At 43.2% G+C, this 19027-nt stretch overlaps 1 protein-coding gene across 1 annotated transcript in view; it reads right to left on the reverse strand.

Annotated features, from left to right (window-relative positions):
* The window catches only part of PPM1H (protein phosphatase, Mg2+/Mn2+ dependent 1H), a 215291-nt gene that overhangs the window by 117277 nt on the left and 78987 nt on the right, over window positions 1-19027 (reverse strand). Inside the window, exon 4 of the mRNA XM_063447154.1 lies at window positions 6207-6319. Coding sequence (XP_063303224.1) covers window positions 6207-6319 — 113 coding nt within the window. The remainder of the gene's footprint in view (window positions 1-6206; window positions 6320-19027) is intronic.

The raw sequence follows: 19027 nt of genomic DNA on the forward strand, positions 1-19027 counted from the left end.
TGGGGACGATGCACTGCTCCCACCAGCCCAGGAATAAGTTGGCATAGGTGGGTGCACAGGCCGTCCCCATAGCTGTTCCGGAGACCTGTAGGTAGTATTGGCCGTTAAAGACAAAGTAATTATGGGTTAGGATAAACTCAAGTAAGGCTAGAATAAAGTCAATCTGAAGGTTATTGTAGGCAGTGTTCTCTAAAAAGAACCTGCATGCCTTTAAGCCTTTGTCATGAGGAATGTTGGTGTATAGTGCAACTACATCAAGACTAGCCAGCTGGGTGTATGGTGGGACCGTCATGTCTTGTAATTTCCGCAAGGTGGATTTTGTGTCCTGTAAGTAGGATGGCAGTTGTTCCACCATAGGGTGCAGAATCCTCTCAATGAATTTACTGGGGGATTCCGTGAGGCAATTGTTGCCCGACACGATGGGCCTGCCGGGGGGAGGGGAAGTACCTTTGTGTATCTTTGGTACGCAGTAAAAAGTCGCTATGGTGGGATTTTTGTGTGGTAGGAGAAAGCGAAATTCGTCTTTATTAATGATGGATTCATTTAGAGCGTCGTTGAGGAGTTTGTCCAGCTCGTCTACATAGATCTTAGTGGGATCAGCAGGGAGAACCTTGTAGTGTAGTGGGTCATTAAGGTGAGACATACACATCCCGATGTATTCAGGGCGGTTCATGAGTACGATGTTGCCTCCCTTGTCCGCTGGTTTAATAATGATCTCTGTGTGTTTCTGGAAGTCTTTTATGGCTTCTCGTTCCATATAGTTTAAATTGCTAGGAACAGAGCTTCGATTAGGTGTGGATTCCAGCTCTTTTAGCGACATCTGAACAAACAGGTCAACGTGGGGTGAATCAGCAAAGTTGGGTGTAAAGTAACTCGAGGGTTTGAAGTCCGTGAGTGGTCTAGATAGATCGCTTTCAACCAGGAGAGTGTCTAGTGTTTTTGAGAGTTCATAATCCTGTAACGTAAGTCCCATCTCATTGGCCATTGCTAGATCTCTTTTGGCATGAAATATATTCAAGGCTAGTTTACGGCCAAAAAGATTGAGATCCTTAGACCAGGTAAACTTATTGCAGCTGGGGGTGGGTACAAAGGAGAGACCGCGGTTTAGTAAGGTGAGATGGTGTTTTTCTAGTTTAAAGTCAGATAGGTTAATGACTTTCTGTGAAGCTATTGCCTCGAGGTGCGTCTCTGGTTTTTGTATCCCCAGCGGTCCCTGTCTCTCAGGCGACCCCGTTGTTGTCGCGGTTGGTCCTGGTCTAAAAAAGAGTTTGGAGAGGGATTGGTAGACTTGTTCGGAGTCATCTAGCAACCGCTCCACCAGCCACGACCTGGCTAACGGAAACAAAAGGGACATACAGATGCGGGCACTGCAAGGCCTGCCAGTATATTCTACCCTCCAAATTTACTACGTCTACACAAACTCACACCACAGTAGAGACGAATGCCCTGGTTAACTGCAGCACTACGAGAATCATCTACCTGATAACCTGCAGCTGTGGCATCCAGTACATTGGGAAAACATTCCAACAATTTAGACGGAGAATATTACAGCATGTGATGTCCATCAACAACAAGGTGACACCCACTCCAGTGGCTAGACATATTCAAAATTTTCACGAGGGGAAACCAGACAATCTCAAATTCCAAGGGATTGAGAAATTACTCCCTAACCCCAGAAAGGGAGATTTCAACAAGGTGTTGCTAAGGAAAGAGTCCCAATGGATCTTTTTCTTCAAGACACTGTCCCCCCTTGGCTTAAATGAGGAATTTAATTATACACCATTCATACACTAAGATGATGTATACATGGGACCCCTCTACTCTACCACGGCCAAATGGCTTACCCTACTAATATCTATCTACCCACTGATCTATGATCCATGTGCAGCCATCACCCAGTTCTCATCACTTCGGGATGTCACTCACTACCGGGCCGACTCCACATACAAGTCCGCACCCGTCACCTACAGACTCAATAAGAGCCTAACCACACGGACTTTCAGTGACCCTAGCCCTTTCAGGGCATTCTAAGTTTCGTCATCCATTCTCCTTGGATCTAATACTCACACTAAGGCTAATCACTCAGCAAACTGGCTGATTCCCTAAAAGAGTAAGTTAGGATGGTACTAGGAGTTAGTACCAACCACCATTAATCAGCCCTTGGGGCAAACCTATCAATCCTCTCAGGATTTTGCAAATCGTCACACTTTCACTAAAGAAAGTATTCAGTCATTCATTACGTTTTTCACTAGGAGCACCTGTTTGTGCCCTTATGACCACCGTACTCTGGCCCCTCCCCCTCACCAACACGGGAACCAATGAGACCCATAAGCGGGCTTTTTAAACTTGACGAATCAGGGCAGTCCTTTCCCCCTGATGAGCCTCGTAACAAAGGCGAAACGCGCGTCGGGTTGGAGTCTGACACCTGTGATTGATTCCGGGTCCGACATTTACCCGTTCTCCCTAAGGTTACTCGCACTCCGCGGACGTTACATTTATATATCCTTACCTCCCGGTTTACTAGATCCCGGCTGCACTATCGAATAGCTACCCGGGCACTCTGTATATCCATACGGGACGGTTACCAGCCACCCCAGTGCACAAGTACCGTGTGTATGAATCCGAGCACACAAGTACTCGGTGCACCCAGTAGGGTACTATTTACTTTTTTATAATTTCTGAAAGGGACATCCAGTGCTTACACGTATCATACATCCTCCACTCTTGTTTACCTCTTACCTCTTTACTGTACCTGGTACCCACGAAGGCACCATTCTACCCCTCTTTTGCCTCCTCTTTCTCAGCCCAGGACACCCACACTGAAAAGGTGGATCACCAGTAACTAATGTTAAAAACGAGAGGTATACATATACTGAGGAATCACTACTAATTGCCCGACGGAGGCTAGCATCTCCGTAACAGTGATCACATTTCCATACGGGTAGCGCTTTGAAGGAACCGCATCCAGATCCAACGTTCTCCCAGCTGGATCACGGCTCCCTCAGTGTCCCTCTCACATTATCAATATCTAGCCACGTCTGTCTCCCCCTCCAGGTTAAACTACCGACCAGTACCTCAGATTTGGGGACCCACACTTTGATACTGTCCGATACTAGTACGACAGCAGTGAACTCAGTAGTTTTGTTCTCCTGGAAAGCTACCTGTATAGCCGAGCACTACTCACGGCTAAAGACAGACGGGCAATACGGTCCAGTCACCGGAGTTTACCACGACTCACAGTAGGAGCCCAATTCACGGACATACTCCGTTACTGGATATATATATATATTGATAGTTTGGGTTTATATTACTGCCATCACGACACAGACGACATAGTGCAAGAACACTGCATTGTCTAGTGTCGTAAATTAGGCATTAGTACCCGCACGTTGGCTTGACACACCTGTCTTTTAGTCCAGTGTGTCTTACCAATATACTCTTTTAAACCCCCATTTTTCGTTAAGTTCATTGTTTATCTTTACCCCATTCCAATAAAGGTTATTTTAACTGTTTTTTCTCACTACATGCTGTAAACTTAAAGATATACTTTACAGGACAGAACGTTCTCCTCTTAGTCAACTATTTAACTTCAAATAATATAAAAACCCTCTAAGTGATGCTACACGTGGGGATTTCCACAGTAAGCAAACCAACATTCACAACCAAGTTGATGAAAATATCCAAATTGGCTATTCTAACCTAAATTTTGCATTATATTGTCAACTCAATATTTAGAGACAAAACCTCACTTCAGAGCAACAAGTTTGACATCACTAAGTATCAAGTCTGAGTGAAAAATAGCTCTGAGGCAACCAAAGGTTCTGAAATGTTCAGCCATTTCTCTACTACAGAAACCATATATCCTCATGACACAATATACAGAGTGCCTTCAGAAGGAGCTTTTCTCTAACTACTCAATGCACCTAACCAAAGTGAGGACAAAATGAGAACATGCACTGTCTTCAGACAGTCAATCCAACTGACCAGAAGAGATCCACACTTTACACTCAAAGCATTTAAAAGTGGGGTGAAAGGTACACTTGAGAAAGCGTAAGTAACCAAGAGATCACATTGTTTAGAATTAACAGGTTACTCCAAGCACCATGACCAGTTTAGTGATTCTAAGAATTCATGGTGTTTGTTTGGAAATTGTATGTGTAGCATTTCACTATGAAAAGCTGGACATACCAAGTTAAAGCCCTTTGCTTCGGAGGTATAACATCTGCAGCTTCATTAGGGCATCTTAAGTCAGCCTGGAAGGCTAATGTGCATATAGATGTGAGATGAACAAATCAATCAATATAGCAGTTTAGACATTAGTATGGACAATAGCACAGAATCAATAATAAAGGTAACATTCCTGAGCTCCACACTAGATTGAAATGGAGAATTACGTGGCTGGAGCTAGGGGGGGGGGTGGATGGTAACACAGCAGTTAATATAGTCGGGACATTCCTGGTTCTAGCCAAGTTAGGCCTCAAAATCATGGTCTTTACCATGAATGTGGTAGGTAAAGCAATTGGGAAACATGAAATAAAGTAAAAGTGTAGGACAAGTCCAACAAGGAAAAAAAGGGAAAATATAATACAATTCATGAAAGTCAGGTAACCACCACATTGGTTGCACCTGTGGCTGCCAGAACAAACAGGACTACGTTAGCAGTGTCCCTAGCTGTGATCGCAAATGGAAAGGTGAGGCCCAAGCTTAGCGTAGTCAGGATAGCTTTCATCTCTGACGCATCAGATACCCGGTGCTCTGTATTCTGGTGCTGAATAAGAAGCAAGCAAGGCGAGCCCCAGTGTCATTAGTAGACAGAGTAAACTTTAGGGGTTGGAGAGAGTTCCTCCAATGCAAAGTTGAGTGGGAAAGGTCTGGGAAAAAGTTCCACTTCTTCAAAACAGTGCAGGGTCTTCACCCTGGTCCCGTTTATGAATGCTACTTTATTTTGACCAATCTGGTATTTGATTAACAGATCACTGGATGCTGAAGCCGTATCCAGCTGGGGATAAGGGAGGCAGGATATTCGGTCTAGCATTATGCCTTTCAACTGTTTTGGGGGCAATAGGGCAATAAACAGCCTGCAGAGAAAATGTAGCAGTTCTGTAGCCATGACTCCATCTGAGAGGCCTCTGATAGTTAAGTGTTTCCACTGTCTCTTGTTTTCCAATGCCGCCAGTTGGTGGCCTTGGACTGAGGTTAGATCACTGACCTACTTCTGTAGCTCAAGGACTTTAGTGGTATATGAAGTTGTGATTTGTGCCACTGCATCCAGGTGCACAGTGAGCCCCCTGACATTATCCCTGACTTGTGATATTTTTTTACTTGCGGGTAGATTTTGAAGGAGATCCGCCAGGAGACTGGTGAATATTGCTGTGGTAACTGGGGGAGATGTTCCCGCAGTTGGCTGTTGGGGCTTGGGTGGTCCCTTTTATCCCAGATCTTCCATGTTATGAATAGGGTAGTTATCAGATGCAGTGAAGAGTTCCTTGAGGTCCAAGGAACCTTGAAATCGAGCCTTTATGTGCAGAGTTGACTGAGCTCCACGGATTTGCGGCAGTCTTGGTCGAGAACTTGCTACAACCTCCCCCCCCCCCCCCAAAAAAATATGTTTTGACTCTGTACAGCGTCACTTGTCTCTAGCAGCTATGCATTTAATATGGAGCATCTATAATGTTCCACAAATTGTAATTCTTATGTTGGGCTTCTTTTCAGTAATAGTAGTTAGCTCTGTGTTAGTGTTTTTTTGTTTTGTTTTTTTGTAAATAACCTTTTACTAAAAGTTTTTTTTTTTTCATCTTTTTTGATGCAATTTCCATTTTGCTTTATAGCCAAATACAATAAACAAAACAAAAGAATCTTGAAATTTTTTATAACAACAGTAAGCCACAGTCTGTGAAAGCGAGAGATCAGATGTTGGGCCAGTTACATACTGTAGCCCTGCTCCTAACAATGGTCTGTTCCATACATTGCTTGATGCATTTAGCAGCCACTATGGACACCATGCCTATGAGCAATAGAAAAAGAACAACCTCATGTGGCTGTGGTTAACGGAGGCTTGGATTCTGTGGGCTTTATGGCTCCTACTACATTCTCTCCCGCATGGATGGCTCAGAATTCAGTCGCAAATGGCAGGAGATGTTGAGTGGATATTTTGAGTCTTAATTAAACATTCACATTATAAATAATAAGTGTTATTGTTAGCTCACCTACTATCACCAGCATTGGCTACATAGAGTTTGCCCAATAAATAAATCACAATAAGTGCGGTGCAGCCTCCAGATATATTATAACAGCTTTTTTCACGTTCAATTTGCAGATCCTGGAAAGAAGAAACGTGGGATTTAGTGATATCACTAACAAATCAATGCAAATATATATATAAAAAAAAACTTGACTAAAGCGGATTTCCCGTTATACCTGGCTAAAATTCAAATTGTTGGTTAAAAAATAAAAAAAAGGTACTCAAGTTGCAACAAGAATACATTTTTGGGGTAACCTCCCAACTTTACAAAATATATATAATTTTTTATTGTAATAAGGAGAATAAGGTCATACTACCACAAGAATAACACCAATGCACCAATCTTTACTACTACGCTATGCTGACAGAAAAGCATAAAAAGGTCAAAATTAGGCATTGGCATGTCACTTTTTACCTACAAATTATCTTTAATCTGAGGTTATGTGTCTGATATTTGTGCTTAGAAAAATAAAAACAAACAGATAGATAGATAGATAGATATCATGTTGCATTTAAGGCTGTTGTAAATACCAAGGTGCAACTCCAAAGTATAGTAAAATGCACTTTAAAAATCTTCTTAGTTCTTCAATGTTCAAATAAAGTTATGTTACTTCACATCAGGTAACAGCTTAGTTTAAAGCGGCACTGTCATGCCGAATTCCGTTTTTTTTTAACCCCCCTCCCGCCTCAACTACATCCAATCGACCCCCTAGTCACCCCCAAATGCCCCTATGCCCCCCACATTACCTATTTTTTATTCTTTATTTTCTGCCCCGATCTATATTCAGGGCGCCGCCATCTTTGTGTGGGTAGGTGAAGTCCCTGTGGGACACGTCATCTACCCACACTAGATAGCCCTGAGATTCCCGCACATGCCCAGTGAAACATCTGGACATGCGAACGGGAATTTCACCTATTCATTCATTCATCAGACAGACGAATGAATGAATAGAAAAAATCAGACAAACAAACTAACACTGTGTATCAGTGTTCGTTTGTTTGTTCGGTTTATTACAAGGAGGGAGCTACCGGCGTGCAGCTCCCTCCTTGCAATATGTAAAGACAGAAGCGGCAGGGAGCAGTGCTCCCCACCACTTCATAAGCCCCCCAGGTCCCCTCCTCACTCTATGGGGGTCAATATGACCCCCATAATAGCACAAGGGAGATTAAAATCTCCCCAATGCCCCTACTCGCTATACCGCGAGTAGGGGCATGTCCACTAAACAGTGAGCAGCCTGTGGCTGCTCACTGTAAAAAAAAAAAAAAAAAAGGGTAATAAGGGGGGGACGGGGGACCTACTGTCCTCCCCCGCCGGCCCCCACCCCTGGACGGCGGGTGGGGGCCATAATGGGAATGAGGGGGGACCTACTGTCCTCCCCTCAGGCCCCCACCCCTGGGCGGCGGGTGGGGGCCATAATAGTAATAAGGGGGGGGGGGGACCTACTGTCCTCCACCCCCCGGCCCCCACCCCTGGGCGGCGGGTGGGGGCCATAATAGTAGTAAAGGGGGGGGACACCTACTGTCCTCCCCCCCGGCCCCCACCCCTGGGCGGCGGGTGGGGGCCATAATAGTAATAAGGGGGGGGGGGGGGACCTACTGTCCTCCAGCCCCCGGCCCCCACCCCTGGGCGGCGGGTGTGGCCCTAATGGTAAAAGGGGGGGGGGACCTACTGTCCTCCCCCCCGGCCCCCACCCCTGGGCGGCGGGTGGGGGCCATAACGATAATGGGGGGGGACCTACTGTCCTCCCCCCGCCCCCACCCCTGGGCGGCGGGTGGGGGCACTAAGTAAATTCCCCCCCCCCCATCAAGGTGACTAGGGGTGCCCAAGCCCCTAGTCACCCACCCCCCACCCAAATAAAAAATGCCCCTACCTACCCCCCTCACCCTAAAAAATAGTGAGGGGGGAATAAAATTGCTAACCTGTAAAGTAAAATTAAACTTACCATTCGACTTCCAAAGAACTTTCCCACGCTTGTAAAATGACAAAGAGCACTGTGATTGGCTTAAACCCACCAATCAGAGTGTTCTTAGGCTAATTGCAGGGCGGGGCAAGGCTTTATAAGCCTTGCCCCGCCCTGCGGAGCTCAGTCTGCGCGGAGCCCTCCATGGGTGAAGATGGATTATTTTTATGTGCGCTCGGGTTTTTTCTTTTTCGTCAGGTTTTTTTACTATGATGGCCCCCACCCGCCGCCCAGGGGTGGGGGCCGGGGGGGGGAGGGGGGAGGACAGTAGGTCCCCCCCCTCATATTACCATTATGGCCCCCACCCGCCGGCCAGGGGTGGGGGCCGGGGGGGAGGACAGTAGGTCCCCCCCCTACTACTATTATGGCCCCCACCTGCCGCCCAGAGGTGGGGGCCGGGGGGGGGGGACAGTAGGTCCCCCCCCCTACTACTATTATGGCCCCCACCCGCTGCCCAGGGGTGGGGGTGGGGGGGGGGAGGAAAGTAGGTGCCCCCCCCCTCTTATTACCATTATGGCCCCCACCCGCCGGCCAGGGGTGGGGGCCGGGGGGGAGGACAGTAGGTCCCCCCCCCTACTATTATTATGGCCCCCACCCGCCGCCCAGGGGTGGGGGCCGGGGGGGGGGAGGACAGTAAGTCCCCCCCCCTCATTATCTTTATGGCCCCCACCCACCGCTCAGGGGTGGGGGCCGGGGGGGGGGGGGGGAACAATAGGTCTCCCTCCGTTATTTTACTTTACAGCCCCCACCCGTCGTTTAGGGGTGGGGGGCAATATTTTTTTTTTTTTACAGTGAGCAGCCACAGGCTGCTCACTGCTTACTAGACATGCCCCTACTCGCGGTATAGCGAGTAGGGGCATATTATTTACTATTCAATTTTACTTAGTATTAGTAAAGTTGGCTGAAAGACCAGTTTAGGTCTTTCAGCCTTTTAGTAGATAGCTCCCTGATACCGTGGGAATTAGGGAGTTATCTACTAAGCGGCTGCAAGATGCCGCCACAGCAATGAATAGGATCGGGGTTTCATTCATCAGAATGAAATTCCGATCCGAACAAAGTACCGAATTGCATCCTAACACCAATGGAGAAACAGTGCTCATTCTGTTAGGATGCAATTCGGCAGTTTTGCCGGCGTTCTGTCTAAGTGACAGGACGTTCGGCAATACTGACAGGAAGCATTGTGGGAACTGGGAGGAAAGCTAGGGATCATGGGAAAATTGCTCTGACCAGCGGAAATGAAGCACACTTTGCTCCTCCGCTGGTCAGAGCTGGTCAAGCGGAGGAATCCTCCATAAGACAGAGTCCCTACTTTGTCTTATGATTTTAAAGAAAACTAAAGAAGACAGGAAGAAAAGAATAACAGATCCTGAGAGAGGGGGAGAAGAGGAAGAGATTGAGGAAAGGTAAGTTCGGCATGACAGTGCCGCTTTAAGCCCTGTGCATGGTCATTATGCCCAGTCCCTCCTATTTTAAAATCTGTTGGCAGATTTAAAAATGGCAATAGGTCCCAAATCTCTGGACCTATTTTTACAGGGACAGTGACCCAAATTGCAATACTATTATGACAAAATTGGGACTATTGGCACCTATGTAAAGGGGTTCCCTACTTGCATTTCCCCAATAGTGACTAGCTTTGGCTTACAGAAGCAAAACAGATCTGTTGAAAGTTACATGTTTACACTGAGCCTGAACAATATCACGTGGGCATTATCAGAACAAACTGTTTTAAAAGGTTTTTGGTTTTTTTTTAAGGAATTTTTTTTTCCCAGTTGAAACTCTGACAAGACTTAATGAAGGAGGTGCTGCTAGTCAAATCAGAAGTCGCCCTGATTCACAAAGCCTGCATATTCTGAATTCTACCGTTACAGATATTGAGGGGTACTTGATACGTTTTGATACTTCTATAATATAAACTTTAAACAGCAGGCTGCAACATAACATGCAAAGGCTTTGGTTGATTATAGAAATGGCAGAATATGTCAGATCACACATTACAAACAGCTACTAACATTAGGTTTCATACCAAGGAAAACCTTTCAGCACAGCTAGTCAGCAGTGACCTCTAGTGGAAAATAAATGGATGTGCAACAAGGAATTCACTGAATTATTCTGAAATGAATTCTTCTTGTTTATTTGATAACTAATTATTCTGTAACGTAGTGCATATTTTAAATAATACTTTTTCACGGTTATATTACGACGTATTATTTATCTGTTAGTCTAAAGCTTCCTGATGAACATCAGCATTATAAGCTGATTTAACAGACACATGTGTCCATGTTAGCAGCTGACTATTAAGAGTGGGATGCCATATTAATAATATGAAGTAGCTCCGTCAACTAGGGCATTTTGAGAATGGGAGTAATTTTGAGAAATGTGGAAAGAGCACAATGACACATTTGGATAGATATGAATGTAGAATCAGCAGGTACGATCAATAGATTTCAGGCTGTTACATTAAGCTAATTTACTATAATATCTTCAATTATAGAATTCCAATATGACTTAATTGCCTGTATGAAAAAAAACAAAAAAAACTTTTATTAAATCATTCAGGGTTTATGTGACAAATATCAGGAATCAAATGTGAATTTGATTTCAAAATTTTAGGCTGCAATAGCTAGATTGGAAAAATAATTCTCCAAATTACCTGTGTTTCCAGTTCGAATAATGTGGCACACATTTCTAAATTCATTTTGAATTCCTTACAATGTATACTAGTGAACAACCCTGTTATGGTTTTACACAAATCTGAGAGCGACTGACAATTGTTACTTGAACAGCAAATTTTTTAGACAGTCAGCCAAACCTGAATAAATTGCCAGCAGAACATTTATTCCACCTTGGCTCTTTCGTCCAAAAATATGAAATTCCATTTTCCAAACATGAGCATATATTTTTGGGAGCAATATGTAACATCCATTTCAGTATCAAATACCAATTCGAGGAGTGCTAAATTGTGTGCAGAATGGGTAATATGTTTCTGTTGATACCAAAGGACAAACGAGAGACAGGGCTGGCAGATGTTAAATGTTAGACTTCCTTATAAACACTCTGGATCCTCTACACCCATGCTACATCCCCTACACAAATAATAGATCCCCTATAGACAAACACTGCACCACCTACACACACACAACATTCCTGACGTACACACAACACCCCATGTATGCAAGCACACACTACATACCCTAAACACACACACTACATCACTGATACATACACTACAGCCTATTTGGACACACTCATTACACCCTATACACACACACACACACACACACACTCTCTCACTATCTACAGCCCCCAGCCACATATTTTGCATCACAAACATAAAACGACTTAAACTGACCTATTTACACAAAACACCGCAATCAGCTCACTCTACACATACAATCCCACAAGGAGCCTTTAAACTAACGCGCAATACACTTTCCTGGCAAATTTTGTCCTCTGGTATCCCACTTGTGGAGACAACCAGAGACAGGTCACGAGCAAACACAGCGCAAGCATGTCATTAAATTTGCTTGCGTTGCGTAGCACAAATTCAGGCCCTTTTTCTCATGCGTGAGCTCTTCAGGTGGGCTCTGAGCATTGGCTGCCCAGGAAAAGCATTGAACCAAGATACTAACTCTGAGAGGGAGTGCTTGCCATTGATGATGGCAAAACACCCCCCCCCCTCCTCCACCCCCATTTTGGTCCCGACCCTTCTCAATGGGCTGCTGTAATTAATTTCCCAGTCCAGCCCTATAGACCATTATGTGGTCATTACGTGGTTTGTGTTTTGAAAGTCTAGGATGCCCTCATACATACTCCCTGTAAAATATGGAATGACATTTTAAAAAATACAACATATTGAATCATGAGGTAAAGTCCTGGACCGCATTAAAAAAGATTACATGTTGACTGTCAGGCTTATTCACTAATGCGAGAATTCAAGGTGAATTTCAAAGTTAAGTTTAAAAGTCAGCTACTCCGGAGTTTTTTTATTCAAATTTTTTTTATTGAAAATTTTTTATTATGCTGTATATTTCAGTTTCTGTGTAGGCTTCACTTCTTTATGGTGGAACTACTTAGAGAGAATTTTCCCTATTGATTTGTGTGTTATAAATATCTAGCTTTCCCACAGATTATCTATAGATACGTGTAAAGTGTTCTTGTGTCAAAGTGCCAATTTCTAGATGATGGCGCTGAACAGATAATCTTACTTATTCGGAGATAAAATCGAACGGAAACTTAGTTTTAACATTAAACCATCTATCTGCTTTTTCAATATCATATTTAAATACTGGATTTCGTCAATAAAACAAACTTTATTTGAAGTGATTAAAAATACAAATATCTATCAAAGTCAAATTCCCCAACGAACAGTGATTGCTGCGGAATTTGTTGGCGCTATATAAATAATAATAATCAGGACAAAGAGAAAGTATGCTTAACACGTTTTGCACCTGACACGATACTTACATCAACATTGACTGTGATGGATATTGCACTTGCAACTAGTCACTGAAGAGTGAAAAGTTTGCCCTAGTGTGCATACTATGACTTCCAGTGGCGAGTAACTTTTAAGATAGGACTTAACATTTTAAGCCTTGCTTACCTACATTATGAATGCATACATACCAAGTGTCCTTATTTTGTCCCTAGGATGGGCAGTCCCTATTTTGTGCTAAATTCCCTCTGTCCCTCTTTTCTATCCGGATTGACTTTTTTTCTAGGAGCTCCACATTTTTGGTATGTCTCAGTGTATACCAGATATCCACAGCAATAATACTCACAGTAATATATCTATAACTACAATAAATGCAATTATAAATCAGTTTATGTAAATAAGATACATTGTTTTAAATTACATTTTAGATACATAACTTGCTATTAATAAGTCTCCTAAATAGCCCCACCCCTTGCCTCACCCCCACTCACACCCCTAGCATAACAGTGCCCCTCTTTGTCCATTTGAAATGTTGGGAGAGGTGTGAGATTGTACCATTCTAGGTGTGAAAGTGGACTTTTACTTTGTCCTGATTCGATCTGTTCCATTCACAGGGGCTGTTTGTTGGTGAATTTATCTGTAATGGATATTTATATTTTTTAATCGCTCCAAATAAATGATGATTTTTACATCCAATATTTGCTGCCTGTATGCAGTGGAATTGTTTAATTAAAAACCTTTCGCTTGCTGTCAAGTCTGTTTGCTGGATGAGAGGTATGACCTATAACGGTCTTCAGACACAAATGTGGGTGAGCGTGCGTCAATGAGCTCTCTAGGTTGCTGCTTCGACTATACAACTGATTTAATAAAACTTAGGCTAATATGAAGATGAATATTTATCAAAAATGTTATAACCTGGAGCTCCTGTATTAAATCCCCAGTAGAGTCAGTTCAATATGAGAGACATTGAATGTTATTTTAAAGGGGCACTAAAGACACCCAAACCATTTCATCTCCTGGCATCTTATCCCTGAAATTTAAAACACTGCTGTTTACTAGATACGGCAATGTTTTGAATGGAGGGCTAAACACACCTCTAGACTTCGTGAAAGTCAATAGAAATGCTTTCACACTCATAATAGAGTTTGACTCTATTACATGACATTTGAAGCATTTGATTGGCCTTGCATGCGCTTCTTGTCCCAATGCTTCTCTATGAAGCATTACAATGGACGAGAAGGCAATGAAGCAAAGCCTGCTGGCTGACATTGTGCAAGAAGGGCCCTCTTATCAGAATAGTGTCGAGACACTATAGAGATAGGCATACAACTCTAAAATGTTCCATTAACTAGGATTCTATGAATACAAATCAAAATAGCGTTGCTACGTGTGTGCTGCAAAACAGACGTGTATTTGTAGATACATGCCATCTTATACTCACAGCAGTTTCACTGTTAATCTTTATCAGTGCATGCCCAAGGCAGCTGTACAGCAGTCAAACAAACGTATTGCTTTATTTTCATATTCTAAATATCTTCCAGACAACCAATTTTACTGCATTACCCTAACTTTCCATTAATGCCGATGACAGAACCTTCAGTGTTATTTACTAGAATAGCCATAAATGTTAATATATTTCAGAATTTAAGCCAAAATAGACAAATAAGAAAACAAAGTAAATTCGCTATTTTTGCCTTAGATTTTAAATTCACCTTCAATTCACATTAAATTACCAGCACTTCTCCTTTTAGTAAATAACTGTTTATCCTCAACTTACTAAACACTTATAATTGGTGCCATTACTTAACTCTGGATTTTACCATCATGTGAAATAAGTATTTGCCCCAATCCGATTTCCTCTTGTAAATGGTTTCAGATCATCCCACACAATGAAATACAAGACAAAGAGAAGCAGAGTAAACACAACATTTATTTTTAAATGATAAATAGGCTTAAAGGACCACTCTAGGCACCCAGACCACTTCAGCTTAATGAAGTGGTCTGGGTGCCAGGTCCAGCTAGGGTTAACTAATTGTTTTATAAACATAGCAGTTTCAGAGAAACTGCTATGTTTATCAATTAGTTAAGCCTTCCCCTTTTTCCTCTAGTGGCTGTCTCACTGACAGCCACTAGAGGCGCTTGCGTGATTCTCACTGTGAAAATCACAGTGAGAGCACGCAAGCGTCCATAGGAAAGCATTATGAATGCTTTCCTATGTGACCGGCTGAATGCGCGCGCAGCTCTTGCCGCGTGTGCGCATTCAGCCGACGGGGAGGAGAAGAGGCGGATCGGAGGAGGAGAGCTCTCCGCCCAGCGCTGGAAAAAGGTAAGATTTAACCCCTTTCCCCTTTCCAGATCCGGGCGGGAGGGGGTCCCTGAGGGTGGGGGCACCCTCAGGGCACTCTAGTGCCAGGAAAACGAGTATGCTTTCCTGGCACTAGAGTGGTCCTTTAAAGGGAATCTCCAGTGCGTTTTCCCCGATCCGTTTTCCTGGCACTGGAGGGTCCCTCTCCCTCCCACCCCCCAATACCCGGTTACTGAAGGGGTAAAAACCCCTTCAGTGACTTACCTGAGGCGGCGGCGATGTCCCTCGCCGCTGTCTCCGCCTCTGCGACGCTCCTCCTATCCATTGCGTCGGCCGGTGGGCGAGACTGACCTCGCCCACCGGCCGAGGGGACCTAACCGCGCATGCGCATTACATCTCCCCATAGGAAAGCATTGAAAAATCATTTCAATGCTTTCCTATGGGGTTTTGAGTGACGCTGGAAGTCCTCACACAGCGTGAGGACGTCCAGCGACGCTCTAGCACAGGTTTCCTGTGCTAGAAACCAGGAAGTTCCCTCTAGTGGCTGTCTAATAGACAGCCACTAGAGGTGGAGTTAACCCTGCAAGGTAATTATTGCAGTTTATAAAAAAACTGCAATAATTACACTTGCAGGGTTAAGAGTAGTGGGAGTTGGCACCCAGACCACTCCAATGAGCAGAAGTGGTCTGGGTGCCTAGAGTGTCCCTTTAAGGAAAAATTTAGCCATCAGTGACTGGACCTTTGTGTTACAGTGTCTGGCTCCCCGAACTTAAAAATACAGCATGTTAATAAGGCCAACATCTATCAAAAGCATCAAAGTTGTATTGGTACCCAATGTGCTCCTTTAATGCCCGATTGACACCTTTAGCAGCAAAATCTGCAACTATGCATTTCCTATAATTGGAAAGAAGTCCTTCAAATTGGTGATCAGGAATTTGTTCCTGTATTTCAGCGACCCTGCACGGTTTTGAAATTATTTAAAGTGCTGCCGTAGCATTGAATGTAATCCCAAGTGTTTTTGTGGCTTCCTGGATCAGTCATTGCTGTGTCCTTGGAGGAATTGTAGTAGTCCAGCCTCTGGGAAAGTTCACCACTATTTCAAGTTTCTCCATTTGGAGATTATGGTGATCATTCTGGTTCAAGGAAGTGAGAGAATTAGAAATAGATTTGCAACATTTTCTAGAGAGATATATTCTCCCCCAAAAATAACTAATCTCTTCTGGATTTTTTTTTTTTTTATTGTGGCATAATGCACTCTTTGTTGAAACCTTACAACCTGCTTCATATATTGACAGTGACATTCTAAGCTTGTTTGAGCAGGGTTCTCAACAACATATTGTCCCTGTAACATTTTGTAACAGGCTCATTTTTTTGTTAAATTCCCCCCCTTTATAATACTGTAAAGTTCTGCGGAATAAGTTGGCACTAAATAAATGGCAATAATAATAAGCCAGGTTTAGATGCAGCTTGGGTGTGTCTGTTCTAAATTAATCCAATTATCAATTACATGTGGTTACTAATGGGATTTTTACTTTTTCCACAGGGTGCTGGGCAACATTTTATTTAAAGATACACACACAGAAAAAAAAAACCACAAAAAAAATATATTTTTATAGATGTATAGGTTGAAGGTTAGAATTCTGTGCCCCCTTTTATTTGATAATTAAATGGTGTGCCCACTTAAAGCAGCTGTCATATATAGGATTAGGGCATAGATTCATAAAATACTTTGCTACAAATACTGCTGGATGTGTTAATTTAAAAAGTAGCTTTGTATTCCTACACTAAAGTGTTCCTTTAAGCAGCGGAGATGATAAAAAGTTATTATTCTATGATATATATATATATAATATTAATTGCTATCATCTCCGCTACTTAAAGAAACACTTTAGTGTTAGGAATACAAAGCTGTATTCCTAAATCTACATTGTCCCTCTGCCCCCATACCCCCCTCCCTGTCAAAATGAAAGGGTTAAAATCCTACAACCACTTTCCTTTTTTCAGCGCCGGGGTCCCTGTTTCCGCCTCCTTTGACATCAGCAAGGAATAACCTAATGTGTATGCATGGTGATTACCGCACACACATTAGGCTTTCCTATGGTTATTTGCAAGACGCTAGACGTCCTCATGCAGTGTGAGGATGTCAAGCGTTGTTTAATGTTAGACTCTGTGAAACTGCAGGGAGCGCCTCTAGTGGCTGTCTGAGAACCAAACACCAGAGGCAGTCTTTAACACTGGAATGTAAACATTGCAGTTTCTCTAAAGCTACAATGTTTTACATTGAATGGTTATGGGGAAAGGTATGCTGCACCAAGACCACTTCAGTGAGATGAAATGTTCTGAGTGCCTATAGTGTCCCTTTAATTCACTCCGGTAAACACCAAAATTGTGTTAAATGGGGGATGAGCAAATAAAGAAACAGGAACAGAATAGTTCCTCTTTAAAGAATATATTAAGCCTGTGACTCAGATGACAATGACCAATATTTATATTATTATTCTGAATTAGTCAGACTCCATGAAAAAAATAATAATATATATATATATTTAAAGGGCCACTCTAGGCACCCGGACCACTTCAGCTTAATGAGGTGGTCTGGGTGCCAGGTCCTTCTAGGGTTAACCCATTTTTTCATAAACATAGCAGTTTCAGAGAAACTGCTATGTTTATGAATGGGTTAAGCCTTCCCCCTATGTCCTCTAGTGGCTGTCTCATTGACAGCCACTAGAGGCGCTTGCGTGCTTCTCACTGTGATTTTCACAGTGAGAGCACGCCAGCGTCCATAGGAAAGCATTATGAATGCTTTCCTATGTGACCGGCTGAATGCGCGCGCAGCTCTTGCCGCGCGTGCGCATTCAGCCGACGGGGAGGAGAAGAGGAGGATCGGAGGAGGAGAGCAGGAGGAGATCTCTCCGCCCAGCGCTGGAAAAAGGTAAGATTTAACCCCTTTCCCCTTTCCAGAGCCGGGCGGGAGGGGGTCCCTGAGGGTGGGGGCACCCTCAGGGCACTCTAGTGCCAGGAAAACGAGTATGCTTTCCTGGCACTAGAGTGGTCCTTTAATGAGCACTACTACTCTTTGAACACTTTACTATCCACATATATTTGTAAAGAAGTCCAAAACAATCAATCAGGTTGCTGTATTTCTCATGCCGGCATTTCAGTTCTGGACTGCCGTTATGGGAGGGATCAGTCTGATATGTATATATGACAAAAATAGAATGATATAGGAGTGTGCACACTATAATGTAGAAAACCCCCCCCCAAAAAAAAACTTTCACCTAGCGCAGCTAGCTATGGCTAGCTTAACAAAAAAATAAAAATAAAACATTAAGAAAAAAATACACCCCGATGCCGATTCACCGGTTGTCCTTCCTTGCAACATTTTTGATAGGTACTAACCACTGCATACCAACTTGTCGTTGGTTTTAATGTTGTGGCTCATCAGTGTAAATTAGAAAGACAGACAGAGAGAGAGAAATCTCAACTTGTTTAACACTAAATGTTTGTAAGTTTTTTTTACAGCTGGGTTCTAAGTGATTTCTCCAAAATGTATATATTCTGTATAAAGAAAGCTCAATGACATGCAACGTTTTATATATTCTACGTGGTGTTTAAGTAAGAGCACAGATAAGCTTTTACAAACTTTGATCTTAAAGGGGCACACCAGACCCCTGAAGAGTCCTCTTTTTTAAATTTTACAAAGTGCAGATTTCTTTTTTAAATTAATCTTATTACAACCCCTGGATGACAATCAGACAACCTATCCTGTTATTTCCTGGTTTAGTTAGCTCTGTATAGCTAAACTCAAGAGGCAGCAAATGCCCTAAGCACCTGACTTTCAAAGACGTCTCATTGAGCTGCCTTGGGAAGTCTGTGATTGGACAGCCACAGAAAGTCTGGGCAAGGTTAGAAGGGAGGTGGGGAGGGGGAGCTTGCAAAGGCTGCAGATAAGAAAACTGCAACTTTTTCACTCTGTTTTTAGATCTACCCACAATGAAAAAAAAAAAAAACCATAAGATGATGCATGCATGTTTGTATAACTACTACACAGTCACTTGGTCTTTATTTTTTATTTGGGCAGTGGAGTC

This window comes from Pelobates fuscus, chromosome 3 (genome assembly GCF_036172605.1).
Source record: "Pelobates fuscus isolate aPelFus1 chromosome 3, aPelFus1.pri, whole genome shotgun sequence".
NCBI classification, from domain to species: Eukaryota; Metazoa; Chordata; class Amphibia; order Anura; family Pelobatidae; genus Pelobates; species Pelobates fuscus.